This window comes from Crotalus tigris, unplaced genomic scaffold, assembly GCF_016545835.1.
Source record: "Crotalus tigris isolate CLP2741 ecotype Arizona unplaced genomic scaffold, ASM1654583v1 scf7180000019496.3020429, whole genome shotgun sequence".
In the NCBI taxonomy this organism is placed as follows: Eukaryota; Metazoa; Chordata; class Lepidosauria; order Squamata; family Viperidae; genus Crotalus; species Crotalus tigris.
The window spans coordinates 1,035,661-1,054,647 of NW_024097566.1; the positions used below are offsets into that span (position 1 = coordinate 1,035,661).

Here is an 18,987-nt window from a genome sequence, read left to right on the forward strand (position 1 = left end):
ATTTTCAGATACTAACCTATTCTTAAACTTACATTACCTTAGTCAGTGCTGCAATTCTCTGGGCCAATTCTGCCTCCACTTCTGGTAAAGTCTCAGCTTTTCTCATTGTTTGTTGTAGCTTTTGCTCAGCTAGCTCGAGACGTTCTTGCAGCTGCCTGTTTTTTTCCTCCATCTAAAATCCAGAAATTGTAAGATTAAAGATTAGATTAGGAACTGAACAATGGAGGGAAGGATAAGAAAAAAAATACACATTCATAGAAACAACTGGAGATTAAAATTTCCCAAACCAATATGGTTCATTGTATAATTAAATTTCTAATAAGTTAAGTAAATCTCCTGTTTCTGCAAATACTATATCATCCACTGGTGACAACTGCTGATCCTTTCCCATCATATGCCCCAATGAAACTGAAAAAAACTGTTTTCTGTGTTATTTATTTCCAATTAATATATCATTCAAATATTAAAAATTAATAAAAAAGAGGGATGTCTTGGTGGGAAAATTTAGTAAGTTAAGCCAGCTTTCATTGACATTTTATGTATCCCACCTATATCAACCAAATATTACACTTTTCTCTGAAGTATGCTAATAGTATGATAAGAAAGTGGAAGAAATTATAAGTGGCATCTATAGATCTACTGTACAAGAAAATTCCAAATTAGCATAATAAAAATCTCATACTGAATTTTAATATATTATACAACTCATGTACTGTTCTCTCTCTCTCTCTACATATACACACACCACAATTTCCTACATTATTGTTGTTTTGGAAATTTTAATTTCTATCTTGTATGGGCTTCAATTCTATATCTCAGCTAGTATTCTTTGCCAGCTGCTTAAGAACAAATATTTCCTTGTTCCTAAATTATAAGTAGTAAAGTAAGATAAATAATTATATATAAGTAAACCGAATTAACATTCACATGATTGAATGCCATTTGCAGATTATAAAGTTCATAAGGTGTACCAGGGAATCCAATTAATAGCTTAGTTTACCTCTTTCATATACCAAGAGGAGAATATCTTGCCATGTTTTTTCTTTCTTTTTGTGCCAAAATTAGAGCACAGTCCCTTTGCCATAACTTTTACAAAGCAGTCTCATTGAAAAGGTGAACATTTTTTGTGTTCAATTGTATTTACTATGATTTAACTCTTAGTTCATTTTGTAACTTACTATTAAGCTATGTTTATTAGCATAAAATAACAATGTAGAATACTGTACAGTTAATGTGTGCCTACATATGCTGCTATGTATCTGCCACCCCTTTCATTTGATTTGCCTCTGTCTTACCTTAGAATATTCTTAAATGTTTGCTTCTTAACTTGGCAGATACCTGGTCTTACAACCCAACAAATTCCAAAATAATATCTTCTCATGATGGCATTTTTTTTAAAAAAAGGTCTAATCCTACACATGATTTGTGTTAGCCTCTCACCTTGATTATATGAAAATCCAAATTCATTCCTGACTTCAATCTGTAGAAATCAATGAATGTAAACATGCCTGTTGTAATTTAAAACAAATGTAATGCATAAATAGGGGAGGAGGGGGCTAATCTGAATAGTTTCTCCTACAATTCATTTGAGCTGTAGCCGCAATCCCAATACAGAACCTGACGTAGGATGGCTTCTTTGTTTGCCAGTTCATTTTCCAATTTGTCATTCATGTCATGTATGGAAGTAGATTCCCTCTGTGCACTTAGGTAACGTTTCTCCAGGGTAGTTATTCTTTCTTCCATATCTTCTTTCTGGGCCATAGCCTTGAAAGAATTAAGCAGCACATTAGAATACAACGTTGGAGTGGCTAGCAATTGGTGTCCTATTCAACAGTGTGGGAAAAGTTTGCAATGAAATTTACTCACCTAGAAATAGACAAACTGAAAAGCAGTTTTAGCATTAAACCTAATGGAGAAATTATTTAAGTGTGGATTCTAAAAAAAACATAATTGCTAGAATTCCAAGATCCTGATGCAGATCAAAATATTGGATATCCGATATTGCTTGTCTGTCTAGTACTGCATTCATTCATTATAAACAGATTTTATTTACAAAAATGTTGTTAAATGATTAGTTCTGTCTTATATATTTTTGCCTCTATATTTCTTACATATATTGTGACCAAAATAATAATAAACATGTACAGATATATCCTTCTAATATAACAAAGTTAAAGGGGGAGAAAAGAAATACAACTGATAATTTTGACAGACAGATAGACATAAACTTTATTTGGTCATTGACCAATAAAAATATGTTCAGTAAAGCAAACAAAACAAGGTTAACATCTAACAGTGACTACTGGCAACCATTGTAGGTGAAGCTGTTACACAACGTAGCAAAATTAGAATAATAAAATATAATTAGATCAATTTTATTTGGTAATTGACCAATAAATACAGAGAAATAGATTTATCCTGGTTATGGAACAGATAATGCAAATAAAAATAGGATGCCCTGGAAATTTACACAAGAAAGGGCTAAATGGCTGGTGGTGAATGTGCCTGTAAAACTGGGTTTACAAAAGAACATGGACTTTGGTAAAGATAATTTAGGTTTTTTTAATCCTATTTTCCATAGTTCAAAACCAAGATTTGGATATGAGGACAATTCTTATTATCTTATGATAATAAGGCTGCTTCCTGACAATGTAGACATATTTTAAAATGCAAAGTATCTCTTCAAATCATCTATTCAATTTACTTTTCTGGATAATTTGTATTTTTATAAACATGTTTTATAAATATTTTATCATTATATTTTATAAACATTTGGAATGTTTTCTGCTTTTTCTCCAACATTCTATCCTATTGTAATTCTTCACAGTGTGAAAATCCTGAAAAGTAAACATATTTTAAATGCAATTAAATTAAATTATTTTAAATAGCAAAAGAAAGAGCATTATGGTGATGTAAATTAACAAAATTAGGACAAAATAAAGTTCTGCTCAACATGTCATCATTTGGGAATGAGCAATTAGCAGGAGAATTTAGGAATTTTCATTTAGTTTTGTCAACAGATGTCACAGAAACAATATATTAAAAACAATGTTATAGTGGTTAGTACTAATTTGATGATTAACCTACCCTTCTTGACTAGTCCTGCACTGCAAATTATGTTTCTACAATGTATCACAAGTTGATTAGTTTTGTGTCAAACCAACAGATCTTCTCTGTCTCTCTGAGTTGTTTCATAGAGCAAGCTCTTTATTTCCCTTGGTAAGTCGTAGCGAAATAGTGCTTAAACTGCTACACATGGATGCAAAAATACAAGTGCTATCAGAATATTCATCTACTATTAAACATCTTAAACTGAATGCTAAATGTTAAAGGCAAATTTATTTTTCCCCAATTGGCTGTGGAAGAACTCTATTGCACTAAATAAAATTATCCTCAAACCTGAATAGATGACAGGATGAATATCCAAAAGAGATTTACCTCTCTAATATCTCTCTGATATTTGCTGTTCAGTTCTTCAGTTTTAATGAGGTCCTTCCTAGCAGTTTCTGCATCTTGCTCCACCTCTCCAACTCTGGAAGACAGTGCAGCCAAGCGATCCTTCATCTGTGCCATTTCATAATTTTGCTTTTCGAGAAGTTCTTGCAGTTCTACCAACTGAGCAGTCTCATCATTTGAGTCTATAGAGCCATTTGACAGACGCTGTTCAAAAAAACCCACAAACTCCGGTAAGAAGGCAAGAATAAAATTAAAGGCACTACAGGATGCCAAAGAGAGGGGAGGTTTAGGTTTCCCAGATTGGGAGCTATATTACCAAGCAGCGGCCCTAACATGGATTAGAGACTGGATAATCTTAGAAAATAAAAGATGTTTACATTTAGAGGGTTATGACCTCCAGCAGGGTTGGCATGCTCACATATGGATGAGGCAAAGCAGAAACCACCAATATTTTTTAAGACATAAGGTTTGGTAAGAATTAATAAAAAGCTGGAATATAGTTAAACATCAATATTACACAAAGATCCTGGCTTGGCTATCGCCATTGGAGGCAGTCACATACCCCAATTTGTACAGGATAGACAAAGCTATTATATATAAAGACATCTTGACAGAAGAAGGTTATTTAAAACAAAAACAAGAGCTAAAACAACAAGGAATAGACATGGAGTGGTGGTCTTATCTCCAGATACAAGCAAGATACATGAAAGATAAGCAAGAATGGGGAATTAACAGACAAGATATGGGGTTAGATAAAATACTGCTAGGCCCGGATAAAAAACAAATAAAGAATATTTATAAACACCTGTTGGAACAAAAGCTATATGAGGAGCAGGTTAAAGAAACAATGGTGACATGGACAATAGATCTAGGATATAATATAAATATGGATCAATGGCAGCAAGTATGGGAGCGAAATAACAAAATCACAGTGGCGACATCATATAAAGAAAACCTGTATAAGATGGTTTACAGATGGCATCTCCCTCCGGCCAGATTAGCCAAAATGTATAACGAATATTTATCTATGTGTTGGAAATGTAAAAAAGAAAAGGGCACCTTTTTCATGTATGGTGGACATGTAGAGAAGCACAGGTGTACTGGCATATGGTCTGGGATTGGGCAATAGAAATGACTAGGCAAAACATTCAATACAAACTGGAGACATTACTATTAGGAATACTAGAGAAAAATGTAAATAAAGAGGACACATATTTAATTATCCATGTGGTCACAACAGCAAGGATACTATTTGCTCAAAAGTGGAAAGCAATGGAAGTATCGAGTGGGGAAGCACTAATAAAGAAAATTATGTATTGCGCAGAACTAGATAGGATAACTAAAAGGTTAAAAAATCAGGAAGAAATAGAATTTTATTGAATATGGAATAAATTTTATAGATGGAGGGAAAAAAATGGAGGTCACAGTAAAGAGATAAACTGAGATAGAGACTAGAAATGTATAGTTGTATATAGGTATATTATATATAATTAATGTACAATATGGACTGAGATGTCAGTCAAAGACGATTTACCATGTTCAATGTTTTTAATCCTTTTTTTTCTTTTTACTTAATAAAAAAAAATTTTTTTAAAAAAAACCCCACAAACATATCAAATGCTGATAGCAATATACTTAAGAACCAGAACAAGAGGGATTAGAACTACATAGATATGTAGATTATATTTTCTTACCAATCCTGCATTGGTTATGCTCTCTGAAATATACTTACAAAAAGACTAGGTACCTATGTAGAAGTACTCTTAGAACATTAAACTATATTTAATGTGCAAAATCAGCAACTCATTTGGAAGAATTTAGAATTTTAGAATTTTTTTCAAAATTGTTTTTGTAGAAGTTTATATTCTTTTTGTATCTTCCACAAATTGGATATATAAATGTTTTCTGATCATTTAATCCGCTAGATAAAGCTGGATTTATTACAATGGTTGTATGTGTATGCTGTGTTTTCCTTTTTCATTTGATTTATTCTTCAAATATTTTGTAATGTATATATGTGGTAAGCTGAACTATTATTTTTAAAAAATGTTTACCTTGAAAAAAATGATAAAGCAGACTACGCCAAATAAACATTATTACTATAGTCAATTTTTAGTGTGAAATTCATTTGCTCAAACATGGAAGCATTGTAACTGCAAAATAACACATTTTTAATATTAATGCAATAAGAATATTATTTTAAAGCCTTAGAATTAATTCCTAGTTTATATTACATTTAGCTTATTTTCATAAGTAATTGTTTGAATAAGTAATTTTGCTTTATTTATAAAATAGATTGCTTCAAAGATTTAAAATATTTCTACTCTTTTGAGCTTTAATAGGAGATTAAATATATTTAGAAAGTATAGCAATAGCTTAATGGGAAAGGATTCCAACCTTCAGAAGAGATAATAGGTACCACTGTGATTTCTATATAAATATTTACCTGATGTTAAGATGATCATACTTTGTGCTAACGGGATCTCATTTTGGTCAACTGCAGTATGTGCTTATTGACTCATACAGTTATTTTTTTGGCTCAAAAATAGCAATTAATCCTATATTTATAAATGACTAACATTAACAGTTTTATTCAAATCATAAAAGCTACCTATACAATTTGCCTCCTGCTGATTTGAACAGAGTCAATGAATCACATTTGAACTTCCTGACATACAAAAAACTCACAGAATCTCAGCAATGTGTTCTGGGAAACATATATTGTCTAGAAAGTGTGACATTATTAGCATATGCGTAACTGTGTTTTGTATGAGTCAGAAATGCGCATGTGTCTTATGATTTGAAGTCTGTGTTCTGCTTCAAAAAGAAACTCCAACACTGGAAGTTTTTAAGAAGACACTGGACAACCATTTGCCTGAAATAGTATAGGCAGTGGTGGGATTCAAATATGTAAAGAACCGGTTCTCTGTGTGGATGCCGCTTCCGGAAGTCTGTTCTGAATCCCTCCACTGGGTATAGGGTTTCCTGCTTGAGCAGGGGGTTGGATTAGAAGACCTCCAAAGTCCCTTCCAACATTTATTCTGTTATCTGTTCTAATTCTTGCTTGTGCATTGAAATCAGCATGTTCCTGCTGCAAGGACAACAGATCATTCTCTGAAGGCATATTTCAAGCATGAACAATATTTGGAAAGATGTGCTTAGCTAATTAATCATTTAAAAGATTATAATCTGATTAACTGTTATTAACTTTATTAAACTAAAAAATCTGCCTAATATTTTCTTGCTCTAATATATTGGCATTCACAAAAACATAATTATGCAGTTTATCGGTATTGTGAATAGCCACATATAACAATACATTACCTCATCAAGACGCTAACAATTGTCAGCATATCATTTAACATTCTATACTAAATTTTCTACAAATATATTTACGGAGATATGGCAGGTTTTGTGTTTGAAAGATTCTCTAGCTATAGCAACAAATGCTGAACCAAACCTTTATAGAATCTTGATTAACTATGACATGCCCTGTTAAGTGAAACTACATCCATTTACTGATGAAACTCTTAATTTATTCTTAGTATATGTGTTTATTGGTGGATCTCTAGCTTATTCTTCGTTACTATCTTTGTGTTAAACATTCAGCTTGTAGAACTGATTGTGGAGGGAACTAGTGGTGCTGAATATAGGTGATCCTCATAATCATAATGGAGCTTGTGCATCACGGTTGCAAGTCATGCCATTTGTAAAATGTATCACCAATATGATCAATCCAATTTTACATACTGTTTTGCAGCAGTCTTTAAGTGAATGTTGTGGCTGTTAAGTGAACCAATGCTTCCCTATAAACCGGTTTTGCTGAAAACTGGAAATAAGTGCCAGTTTTTAGCAAAACTATTAAAATGCAGTCATGTGATTGTGGGATCCTGCAAATGGTCATAAATACAGGCTGCTTTTGTGCCCAACATGCAGTCATAGGACATGGGAGGGGGAAGGTAGCCACTGGATCTTTGGAACTGGATTGTCTGCCATAAATTTGAACAGTCTCTACATCACCACTGGTAAGTTGAGAGCTGTCTGTATTGCTGAACTACAGTTCCTACTATAGCCACTTAAGCAATCTCATCTAAGTGTGCAACAAAATGAAGCAGAAAAATGACTGAAGCAATCCTGTCTTCAGATGCTGACTGGGATCTCTGTTTATTGAAAATGACAAATGAAAAAGCAGGATTCTAGTTAGCATTCTCCTTTTTTTGGCTGTTGTCTCTTTTTTAAAAATATTTTATGTAAGGAAACTTTTTTTTAAAAAAAAATGCTATCCTCTGGTTATCAAATCACATTATGAATCCTGCAGAGATATAAGGAATGCTTCACATTTTATTACAAGTAGAATTTTAGAAATAACATCCTTGTAGCAAAAATAAAAATAGAATTCTAACTTAAAATCCTAACAGTGCAGACACCCAATAGTTTTATGGTTTGCTAGCATCGTAAGGATTGTGCAGTTAACTGCAAAAAGCCTGACATCCTTACACAAATGAGAAAAATAAGACATTTTAAATGTTGCCTTTCAATATAAAATGAGACATGTTAATAAAGGCTTCAGATAAAGATTGCACTTGATATAAATTTTATATATTCAAGTCAAACAAAATCCAATAACTTTATTTTATGCTCAAATTGTAAACATATATTTTCAAGATGGTATAAATTAGTATAATAACCTAACCTAAAAATTACAAAGCAAGTTTATCTCAGAATTAAGGAGTCTGCTTTGTTCCAATTAAGTGACAGCAATACATTTTTAATAATAATAATAACAATAATAATAATAGTAAAGTTGGAAGGGACCTTGGAGGTCATCTAGTCCAACCCCCTGCTCGGGCAGGAAACCCTACACCATTTCGGACAAATGGCTGTCCAGTCTCTTCTTAAAAACTTCCAGTGTTGGAGCATTTACTGCTTCTGGAGGCAGGCTGTTCCACTGATTAATTGTTCTCACTGTCAGGAAGTTTCTCCTTAGTTCTAGGTTGCTTCTCTCCTTGATTAGTTTCCACCCGTTGCTTCTTGTCCTGCCTTCAGGTGCTTTGGAAAATAGCTTAATTCCCTCTTCTTTATGGCAGCCCCTGAGATATTGGAATACTGCTATCATGTCCCCCCTTGTCCTTCTCTTCGTTAAACTAGACATACCCAATTCTAGCAACCGTTCCTTATATGTTTTAGCCTCCAGTCCCCTAATCATCTTTGTTGCTCTTCTCTGTACTCTTTCTAGAGTCTCAACATCTTTTTTACATCGTGGTGACCAAAACTGGATGCAGTATTCCAAGTGTGGCCTTACCAAGGCATTGAAGAGTGGTATTAATACTTCGCGTGATCTTGATTCTATCCCTCTGTTAATGCAGCCTAGTACTGTGTTGGCCTTTTTGGCAGCTGCCGCACACTGCTGGCTCATATTTAACTGATTGTCTACTAGGACTCCGAGGTCCCTCTCACAGTTACTACTATTGAGCATGGTGCCACCTATGCTGTACTTGTGCATTTGGTTTTTCTTGCCTAAATGTAGAACCTTGCTTTTTTCACCATTTTATTCTCTAATCTTACAGGTCATGACACAAAATTTGACCACCTTTTAATTTATGTTCAGATCTGAACTGGCAAGCCAAAAAATAGATATATCATAGATACAATGGAAGGACCATAAAATCAGAACAATGAGAAGTGCTGAATGTACAATTTAGGATATAATTTTTGACTGATTCAACCTCTTCAGAGTTTCAAGGGCAAATTCTCATTATATAGAACTTTCCAAGTAAAACCACCGTGTATATGGCATTGTACTTGGCCAATATGCTAGTTCTTCTGCAACTAAGAATTATTATACTGAATAATCAACTGTTTTCAAGGAACAATTAATTCTATCTAGATTAAAGTGATTTAGAACAACAGTAGTGGCAAATCCATTTGGCAATTCATCTCTGTTGTTTGCTCCAACACATTCTAACTGTAGGGACACAAGTATCTCTAGAAAAAACACATGTAAAGCCTAGTCTCCAAAAGGAAATTAATAAATTGAAATCAGTATAAACAAATCAAACCTAAGGATATTAAATTTCATTTTAATTTAACATTCTAATCCAAATCTTTCCCTTTGTCTTGAAAAGTTCAGTCTTGATTCCAAACTGATGTTGGAGATACAGTTAGCAAATGGAAAAATTGCCTTGAAGCATTTTAATTGGTTTGGTTCCTAAAAGGTATAATTAAGGAATGACAAATTGAATTTAGCGTAACAATGGTGCTAAGGTTTGTGGCTCATTTTTTTTAAAAAAAGGCATTGGAATAAAATAGGCGCCTATGTAAAGTCCTAATTACAGCAACACTGTCTTGGATACTTTAGTCTATGAATTTGGCATTTTTTTTTTGTGGGACCTAGTACAGTGGAAAATAATCCCAAGGTATTCAAAAGCCTGAGCTTCAAATTTATTCAGTTTTGACGCAATTAATACATTATATTTCACTCAAAGACCAAACTCTGAGTATCATCTGAAAAATGTATTGGAACTGGAAGCATTCATAGAATCTATAGCCTTCATCAGAATGATGAATGGATCTCTGTTTCTTACATGCATGCAACATCACAATATCTATACAAAACAGACTGCATGCGCATTCTGGTGCATGCTTCATCATTTCTCAACCTGTTCCAATACAGGTTCCCCCCAGTTGTATCTGTTCTTCAGCTGGATATTATGCAGGATAAATATCCTTTATCATTGCCTTCATTAAAAACAGGAAAATGTTACATTTGTCTCAAAAACAAAGGAGATTTGTTGAAGCAATTCAAAATACTCCATTTACTATTACTACTACCATTACTATTACTACTACTACTACTAATAATAATAATAATAATATCAATTGCCCAGGGTAGCTGGAAGCTTGGTGGCATATATATTTTACTATACATGCCATCAAGCTTCTAGCCACCCTGGGCAATTGATACTATTATATATAATTATACTATCTGATAACTTAATAAACATAAAGAGATTCTAGCTTTTCAAATCAGATGACTTAAAAAAAACATATAAAAATATAATTTATACCTTTTCATGAATTTTTTGTCCAGGCTCCATTCCTTTGATATGCTCTGTATCAGGTGGACCCTCTCCGGATGTAATTTTTCTTTGAATGTGTGCATTTTGTTCACGCAAAGCTATAATCTAGAAAAGAATTTAGAATAAATTCTTAATGTAAAATCCATACAGTTAACACCATAAATTTACAATATAAATATATCTTATAAATCAGTATACAATAACTAGATAATGTGATCAAAAATGGTAAACAAAATGTGATGTTTATATTTTCCATATATGTTATTTCATTGTGAAGAAATGCAACTATTGTACAACAGTGGCAAGAATTCCAAAAGTTGATTTGTAATTCCCAGCATTCCTCAACATTAGCCTCAATAGCTTTCTGTTGGGGTAACAACTCACTAATATAAAGAAAGCCAGATGTTTTTCTCATTGCAAAAATATATTTAAAAACACATCAAATTTTATTATATTCTATGAAACAGTGCAATGAGAATAGTAAAATCTGTGAAGCCATGAAATAGGATATGCTAGTACATTGAATTTAGAATACTAAATTCTATAGTTATAATGCAATTTATATAAGTATTTCAGAACATAAATGTGCATAATTTTAAATAAGTGCAGCTTAAATGATGCATTACAAGCTGGAGGTTTAATGTGCTTGGCACATTTCTTAAACTAGACTCTAACTAACTGCCCAGATAATTAACATTACAGATAAAAGAACTGGTGCCTTATAACACATCTATGATTTGACAGATTTCCTGTATGTTATAAATGTGATTTAATTCATATTTCAATAACACATGTTATTTGTGTGAAAATTAAAACAAAAGTGAGAGGTTTTAAAGGCAAAGATGCTAGCTATGCCACAACACAAAGTATTCAGGTTCAATGTCATGAAGTGCACTGTGAGAAGTCCAATGAAAAGTGGGATAGGCAGGGGAAAAAGCAACAAGTGGTGGAGATGACATGGCAAACAATTATTAAATATGGCTTCATCTAATCACCAGTACAGTTCTTATTTAACTGGGCTATTTTGAACATCTGAGAGACTAAAACCAAGTTTGAGCCTTGCAGTTTAATTAAGAAGTATAAAGTCCAGGGCCTGTGATTTACAGCTGAATCCAGGTCCAGACAGCTTGACAGTTTATACTAAAATGGAAATTGCCACAACATTTAATCCTTGGAAAAGGTCGTATCCATTATGCATGCAAAATACAGAGGATTTCTTTTATGGTCTACAAAATATTTCAATCTGAAAAGGAGTTATAAATGTCTTGAACACAGAAGGCCACATTCTGGACATTGTCCCAAGGTTTGTTTCAAAATTCTTGCAAGCTCTAATTCAATTGAAGTTTCTCACTTGATATGACAGAGCTAAATAAGACTGCAGAATCTGCCAATTTAGTTTTGTTAGCTTTATTTCATATCTATGACTTAAGAAGGAAAGTAATACTCAATCAGACCAAGTCTGATCAATATCAGAATGCTCTCACTTAAGAACCAAAAGGGAACCCGCAAGCGCAATATGAATGCAACAACATTCTCAGTTATGTTCCCTGGCAACGAGAAATATATTGCCTCTGTAATTACAGGTAATATTTTATGTAATGTATATATACATATTATTTTGCACATAAGCATATTTTTCCTTTGAGTCAGTCTTGACTCCTGGAAACTACATGGATAAATCTTTAAGTTTTCTTGGCAACATTTTCAGAAATGGCTTTCCATTGCTTTTATCCATCTGGACAAAGAAACGTCTAGAACTTTGTTTCTCTGCTCCTAGTTCAGTGCCTTACTAATAGACCAAACTGATTATCACCTTATGGAATCAAAGAGTTGAAATGAAACTCATAAGTCATCTAAACCAATCCGTGCTTAGTGAAGGAACTGCTGAAATATTTTGGACAGATGGTCATCTAATCTCTGTTTAAGGACTCTCAGTAAAAAGGAACACAAAACTTCATAAGGCAAACTACAGTATTCTGGCTGGCAGTTCTCACTGTAAAACAGTTTTTTCTAATCTGAATTTTTTTACCTGTAGTTCTCCAGCATGATTAGATGGAGAACCCATGGATGGGTTGTCTTAATCTATCTGCTCCAATTAGACTAAGTCTGAAATTTAGTACCACCCCCTCTGTGCCAACTGCACCCCAGTTTTAGATTTAGTCTCTTTGCTCTAAGACACGTTTTTTCTTCGCTCCTGGAGCAGAAGACTTTGTATTTCCTTTTTTCTTATTCCTGTTAGCTTAGTTCTAACTCATTTTCATTAATTTGATTTGACAATATAAATATAGGTGTTATGTCCCGAGCCTTGCAAACGGGCTCGGGGCATTTGCAGGCAGTCCCGGGTAGGTGCAAGCTGCCCGGGACCAGACAGGCTGTCGCCAGCGCCTGTGCGCATGCGCGGGTGCTGGCGCGGGAAAAGTAACACATTGACCCGGGAATTGCCTATATAAGAGGCTGGGAGCTTTTGGGCGTTGCTGAAGCCTTCACCTGTAAGCTGAACACAGAATAAAAGAAAACCTGAGAACTACAACTGCTTCTCGTGTCTGCTTTTCGCCAAGGACTCAACACTGGCGACGAGGATGGGATGCCTTACATCGTCTGGAAAGGAAGAGGTGTAAGCTTACCCAAGTGAGTCCTGAGCGGCGGAACGGAGTTGACTCAACAGCTACCCGCCAATCCAGTGCGCATTCGGGGGTAGGCTGGCTGATAGACCCGTCTCCTGAAGATGGCAAAGGTTGGAAGGCTTTCGGAGTTCGACGTCTCACATCCAGAGCGGTGGGAGTCCTACGTAGCCAGGGTGGAAAATTACCTCAAGGCGAACCAAGTGAGGGAAGATAGCTTGAAGGCTGCCACCCTGCTTTGTGTCTGCGGCCAAGACGCCTTCGAAATCGCAGAGAACCTTGCAGCACCTGTTTCATTAGAGTCTGTCAGCTACGCAGATCTAAAGAAGCTATTGAAGGAGCACTTCCAGCCCAAGATGTCCGTCATCGCATGGCGCCACACCTTCGAGCAGAGGGATCAACGATCCGGAGAGTCGGCCAAAGAGTACATCGCCGCATTGAGGAAGGCCGCCAAGCACTGTGAGTTCAAGGACCTCGAAGAACGACTGAGGGACCGATTCGTGTGCGGCTTAAGGCATCGAGATTTACAACAGAGGCTTTTCGCCAAAGAAGTCTTGTCCTTCCAAGATGCCTTAAGAGAGGTCACCGCAGAAGAAGCAGCAGGCGGCGCCGTCAAGAACATGCGGCCAATCAGGAACAGTCCAGATGTTGCATCCGTGCACCAAGAGGACGTCCAAGGGAACTCCGAGGAGGATCCGGACGAGGAAGTCGACCGTCTCCACCCCACGAAGGAAGGGAATCAGAAAGGAAGCTCTTCAGCTCCCCTCAAGTGCATCGGCTGTGGAGGTCGCCACAGGAGAACCGACTGCAAGTTCCGCTCCGCTATCTGCCGGGCGTGCGGAAAACAAGGACATATTGCAGCTGTGTGTCTGGGCCGACGAAAGGTACAACCTCAGGAAGAACTGCGCCTGAAAGGTACCAGGGTCCCCAGCCAGAATAGGGTAGGTTTTTGCGCTTCGCGAAGAAGCATCTTCAGGACAAGCACACACAAGCCCATCAAGAAAAAGCTGTCACTCAAGGTGAAGCTACAAGGGGTTCCATTAACTATGGAACTAGACACGGGGTCTGCCCTTTCAATCATATCCTTGCATACATTTAGGAAGATTTGTTCCGGCAGTGGAACTCAGGCTAAATTAAGGCCTTCTGACATTGTGTTAACAGACTTTCAAAATTCGAGAGTGTGTGTTAAGGGGGAGGCCACCCTTAACGTACAGTATAAGAATTTTGAAGGTCCACTAGACCTATTAGTAGTAGGGGGTGAACGAACGAGTCTCATAGGACTCGATTGGTTTGAAGCCTTGGGGATACACGTCACGGGGCTCAACAGCTTACAAACACTCGACCTACAGGAAGTCTGCAAAGAATTTGCAGATGTCTTCAGCCCCCAGCTGGGCACATTCAAGGGACCCCCTGTGTCCTTAAAACTAGACCCCACTGTCACTCCCATTAGAATTAAAGCAAGAAGGGTCCCTTTTGCTTTAAAGAGTAAAATTGACACTGAGTTAGACAAACTGATCCAACAGGGAATTCTAGAACCTGTTGATTCCAGCCCTTGGGAGACCCCCATTGTCACGCCTCTAAAGGCAAATGGGGACATTCGCATTTGTGCTGACTACAAATGCACTCTTAATAAGGCATTGCAGCAACATGCCTATCCTGTTCCTGTGGTCAGTCATATTCTGGCCTCCCTCAAGGGGGGGGCGCGTTTTTGCAAAGCTTGACCTAGCTCAAGCGTATCAACAGCTGCCTGTTGATGATGATGCTGCTATAGCTCAGACTATTGTGACCCACAGGGGAGCCTTTAAGGTAAAAAGGCTACAGTTTGGAGTGAATGTCGCTCCTGGGATTTTCCAAAGCGTAATGGAAAACACACTACGGGGCATACCGGGGGTTTGCCCCTACTTTGATGATGTCTTAATTGCAGGAGACTCCACACACATTCTAGCTGAAAGGCTAAGGGCTGTTCTGTTAAGATTCAGGAAAACAGGCCTCAAGCTCAAAAAAGACAAATGCAAAATTTGGGTGCCTTCTACTGAATTTCTGGGATTCAAAATTGATGCTGCTGGGATTCACCCTGCTGAATCCAAACTAACTGCCATTTTAGAAGCACCTAGGCCAAAGTCTAAGGCCGAACTTCAGGCCTTTCTGGGCCTCCTGAATTTCTACAATTCCTTTCTTCCACATAAAGCTAGTGTAGCTGAGCCTCTTCACAGGCTATTAGACAAACAAGCAGTGTGGCAGTGGTCACAAACACATGAGGCTAGTTTCAATGAGGTCAAGGCCTTACTCACTTCTAACAGTGTACTTGCACACTTCAATGAGTCCCTTCCTGTGTGCATCGCTTGTGATGCTTCCCCTTACGGGGTAGGAGCCGTCCTGAGCCACCTCAGGTCTGATGGAACTCAGGTTCCTGTTGCATATTACTCCAGAACACTGTCTTCTGCTGAGTGCAACTACGCTCAGATAGACAGGGAGGCTCTGGATGTTGTTGCTGGAATTAAAAAATTCCATGATTTCTTGTATGGCAGGCATTTCACGGTCTTCACTGACCATAAGCCTCTGTTGGGACTGTTTACCACATGTAAACAAACTCCCCAAATCATTTCCCCTAGAATGTTTAGGTGGTCTATTTTTCTGTCTGCATATGATTTTTCCTTACTCCACAAGCCTGGGAAAGAAATGGGCCATGCTGATGGCCTCAGTAGATTGCCCCTGCCAGTAGTAGAAGCTGACCCTGCGCCAGCTGTCAACATTCTATCCATCCAAGCCTTGCCCGAGTCCCCTCTGAATGCCAGGGATGTTGCCGCTGAAACAGGCACAGATCACACACTTTCACGTGTCCTTTCTTGGGTTTTGTCTGGATGGCCTGAGCACTGCCCTCGTCCTGAGTTTTAGAGTTTCTGGTCCGAAAGGAATGAGTTGTCCACTTCTCAGGCTTGTCTGCTTTGGGGAAACAGAGTTGTCATTCCCACCTCAATGAGGACTAGGATCTTAGAGTCCCTCCACGAGGGTCATCCTGGCATTGTTCGCATGAAGGCCCTTGCGCGCAGCCACTTGTGGTGGCCTGGTTTAGATAAGGACATTGAGGCTAAGGTGCATGCATGCCACCTGTGCCAGCGCTCTCGCCCAGAGATGCCCCAAGCTCCTGTGCATAGATGGGAGGATACACAGTCCCCATGGTCTAGGGTGCACATTGACTATGCTGGGCCCTTTCAGGGCCAGTTCTTCTTGGTCCTCGTTGACAGTCATTCAAAATGGCCTGAGGTTGTACCTGTCTCATCCACTACCACTGCAAAGACTATTCAGGTACTGAGGGGGATTTTTGCTGCACACGGGCTCCCAGATGTCATCGTGTCTGACAACAGGCCCTCAATTTACTTCCTCCGAATTCCAAGCTTTCTTACAGGCTAACATGATTCGTCATGCCACGTCTGCACCCTTCCACCCGTCCACCAACGGTATGGCTGAACGCATGGTCCGCATCACAAAGGACGCCTTGAAAAGACTCACCTATGGGGACTGGCATCACAGGTTGGCTGACTTTCTCCTTTCTTACCGCATCACACCATCCACTTCTACAGGGAGAAGCCCAGCTGAACTTCGCTGGGGGTGCAAACTTACTACGAAGCTTGACCGGTTGCATCCGGACAGACTGCCTTCATCTACCTCACATCCTAGGGCACCTAGACAACTACTTGTGGGTGCCCCGGTTTGGACTCGCAATTACGGGCCTGGTCATACATGGGTCCCCACTTCTATTTCCAGGGTCACAGGTCCTCTATCCTACGAGGTAGCCCTGGACAACGGTCGTGTCCTGCGTCGGCACATCGACCAACTCCGCCCTAGGCGGGATCTTCCAGATGAGACTCCTGGGTCTTTTCCAGGGGGGGAGGGGGACCCTTTAGAGCAAAGGGAGGGGCACGAGCTGCTGCCCACCTCCAATGATGGAGCCACAAACGGCCCATTCCAAGATTCCACGAGTGCCCCAAACAGGAATTCTAAGAGCCTATCCAACTACCAGGCATTCACGCCTACTCCAGCCAGGGAGTCACCCCGGGGGTACAATCACTATTCACCTGCACCGCACAGTACTCCAGTCAGGGAGGATACCCGGGAGCATCCCAATAAATCATACCCCGCAAGAGAGCTGGCACATAATCCCCAGAGTTGGCCTGACCTTACCCCAAGTCCTACAGGGGGTCAAACATATAGGGAGGTGGTCGAGGAACCAAGTCCCGACCGCAACACCTCTAGCCCACATCAGGGAGTAACTGAGTTTTGGGAAGGTACAGAAACCCACACGAGCCCGGACACAGAACGGGGTTTAGGGAATGGACAGCCTCCTGACAGGTCTTGGACGGACCTAGGAGGTTCTACAGAGACGCCCAGCAGTGGCTATCTCTTCAAGGGGCCCGAGGGCCTACAGCTAGGCAGGTCAACCAGGTCACAAAGTGACAGAAGCTCTGGCCTGACGAGCCCGGTGGGCGAGCAAGCAGGCCAGGCATTGGGGCACAGTCCTTGGAAGGCACCAAGGCAAGATAAGGAGAACAGGTTCACGTCTCCCTTCAGTCAGGGAACACCTGTCAGAAACCCAGAGCTGAGAAGGTCACAGAGAGCAAGGAAATCTCCTATGTACTTAGAGGATTACATAACATTGCTGGCTAAACAAAAGCCAGTAAACAGTAGGAGCACTGGGGAGTAGAATACTGCATCAAGAAATAATTGTATGTTGGTAGTAGTCTTAGCCCGGGGGAAAGGGGTGTTATGTCCCGAGCCTTGCAAATGGGCTCGGGGCGTTTGCAGGCAGTCCCGGGTAGGTGCAAGCTGCCCGGGACCAGACAGGCTGTCGCCAGCGCCTGTGCGCATGCGCGGGTGTTGGCGCGGGAAAAGTAACACATTGACCCGGGAATTGCCTATATAAGAGGCTGGGAGCTTTTGGGCGTTGCTGAAGCCTTCACCTGTAAGCTGAACACAGAATAAAAGAAAACCTGAGAACTACAACTGCTTCTCGCGTCTGCTTTTCGCCAAGGACTCAACAATAGGAATTTCTCCAGTGATCAAAATGCATCCTCAGCCTACTGCCTGGCCGGGCTGACAGGCTGGGCATCTACAGACTCTTCCCTTCAGGGGAACCCCCCCTCCCTTTTCTCCTTTCTCCCCCTCTTCTTCTGAGAGCTTCCCTAATTACTGTCTTAAGAGCCAAGCTCTTTTTTGATTTTACCAGAGACAAGGTAAGCCTCCTACCCAGGGGGCCGTTCCTGAGCTTCGGAAGCTCCGAAACACCAGACGCCGCCCCGACTGTCAGCTGATCGTCGGAAAACTCGATCTTCACAATTTGGAGAACACCGTAGTAGGTAGTAGTGTCAGTATCTAATAACTGATAGTTAGAATTTTCTCCCACACTGAGAAAATAAGCCACCAATGCATGGATATGGAAAGAAAAGGTACAAACTTTCCAAAGACTCATTATCACCCTAAAGTCTAATTTTCAGGATGACTGGCATATTGACTGATTTGTTACACATTGTTTTTCTCGGATATTCAAGCCCAGATTATACTTTCAAATTATATCTTATTGTAGCAGGGATTCCTGAAGAGAAGGTTCAGAAACTTTCCCTACAGGCAATAATCATATCACTACAGTTAAGTGTTACAGGCTGCCTGTGATGGCCATAGATGGTGCTTTAGCGCCTTTGAAATACTATAGGAGACCTTCTCTTATCCATTTTAAAAAGTACAAATGGTAGGGGAATTTTGAGGAACAATACAAATTATATACTTCTTGATGTTCTTGATACAAAGAATGATATGGTGGAAGTGAGTAGGATAAT

At 38.9% G+C, this 18,987-nt stretch overlaps 1 protein-coding gene across 13 annotated transcripts in view; it reads right to left on the minus strand.

Moving 5' to 3' along the window:
- PPFIA2 (PTPRF interacting protein alpha 2) overlaps window positions 1–18,987 on the minus strand; it is a 253,973-nt gene that overhangs the window by 76,174 nt on the left and 158,812 nt on the right. For all 13 annotated transcript variants that reach the window (XR_005559073.1, XM_039362959.1, XM_039362956.1 and 10 more), the window contains 4 exons: window positions 10,524–10,640; window positions 3,439–3,660; window positions 1,618–1,764; window positions 38–172 (listed from right to left, as the gene is read on the minus strand). Coding sequence is in view for 12 of the 13 variants with exons in the window: in XM_039362959.1 (XP_039218893.1) it covers window positions 38–172; window positions 1,618–1,764; window positions 3,439–3,660; window positions 10,524–10,640 (621 nt within the window). In the remaining variant the exon portion in view is untranslated. The remainder of the gene's footprint in view (window positions 1–37; window positions 173–1,617; window positions 1,765–3,438; window positions 3,661–10,523; window positions 10,641–18,987) is intronic.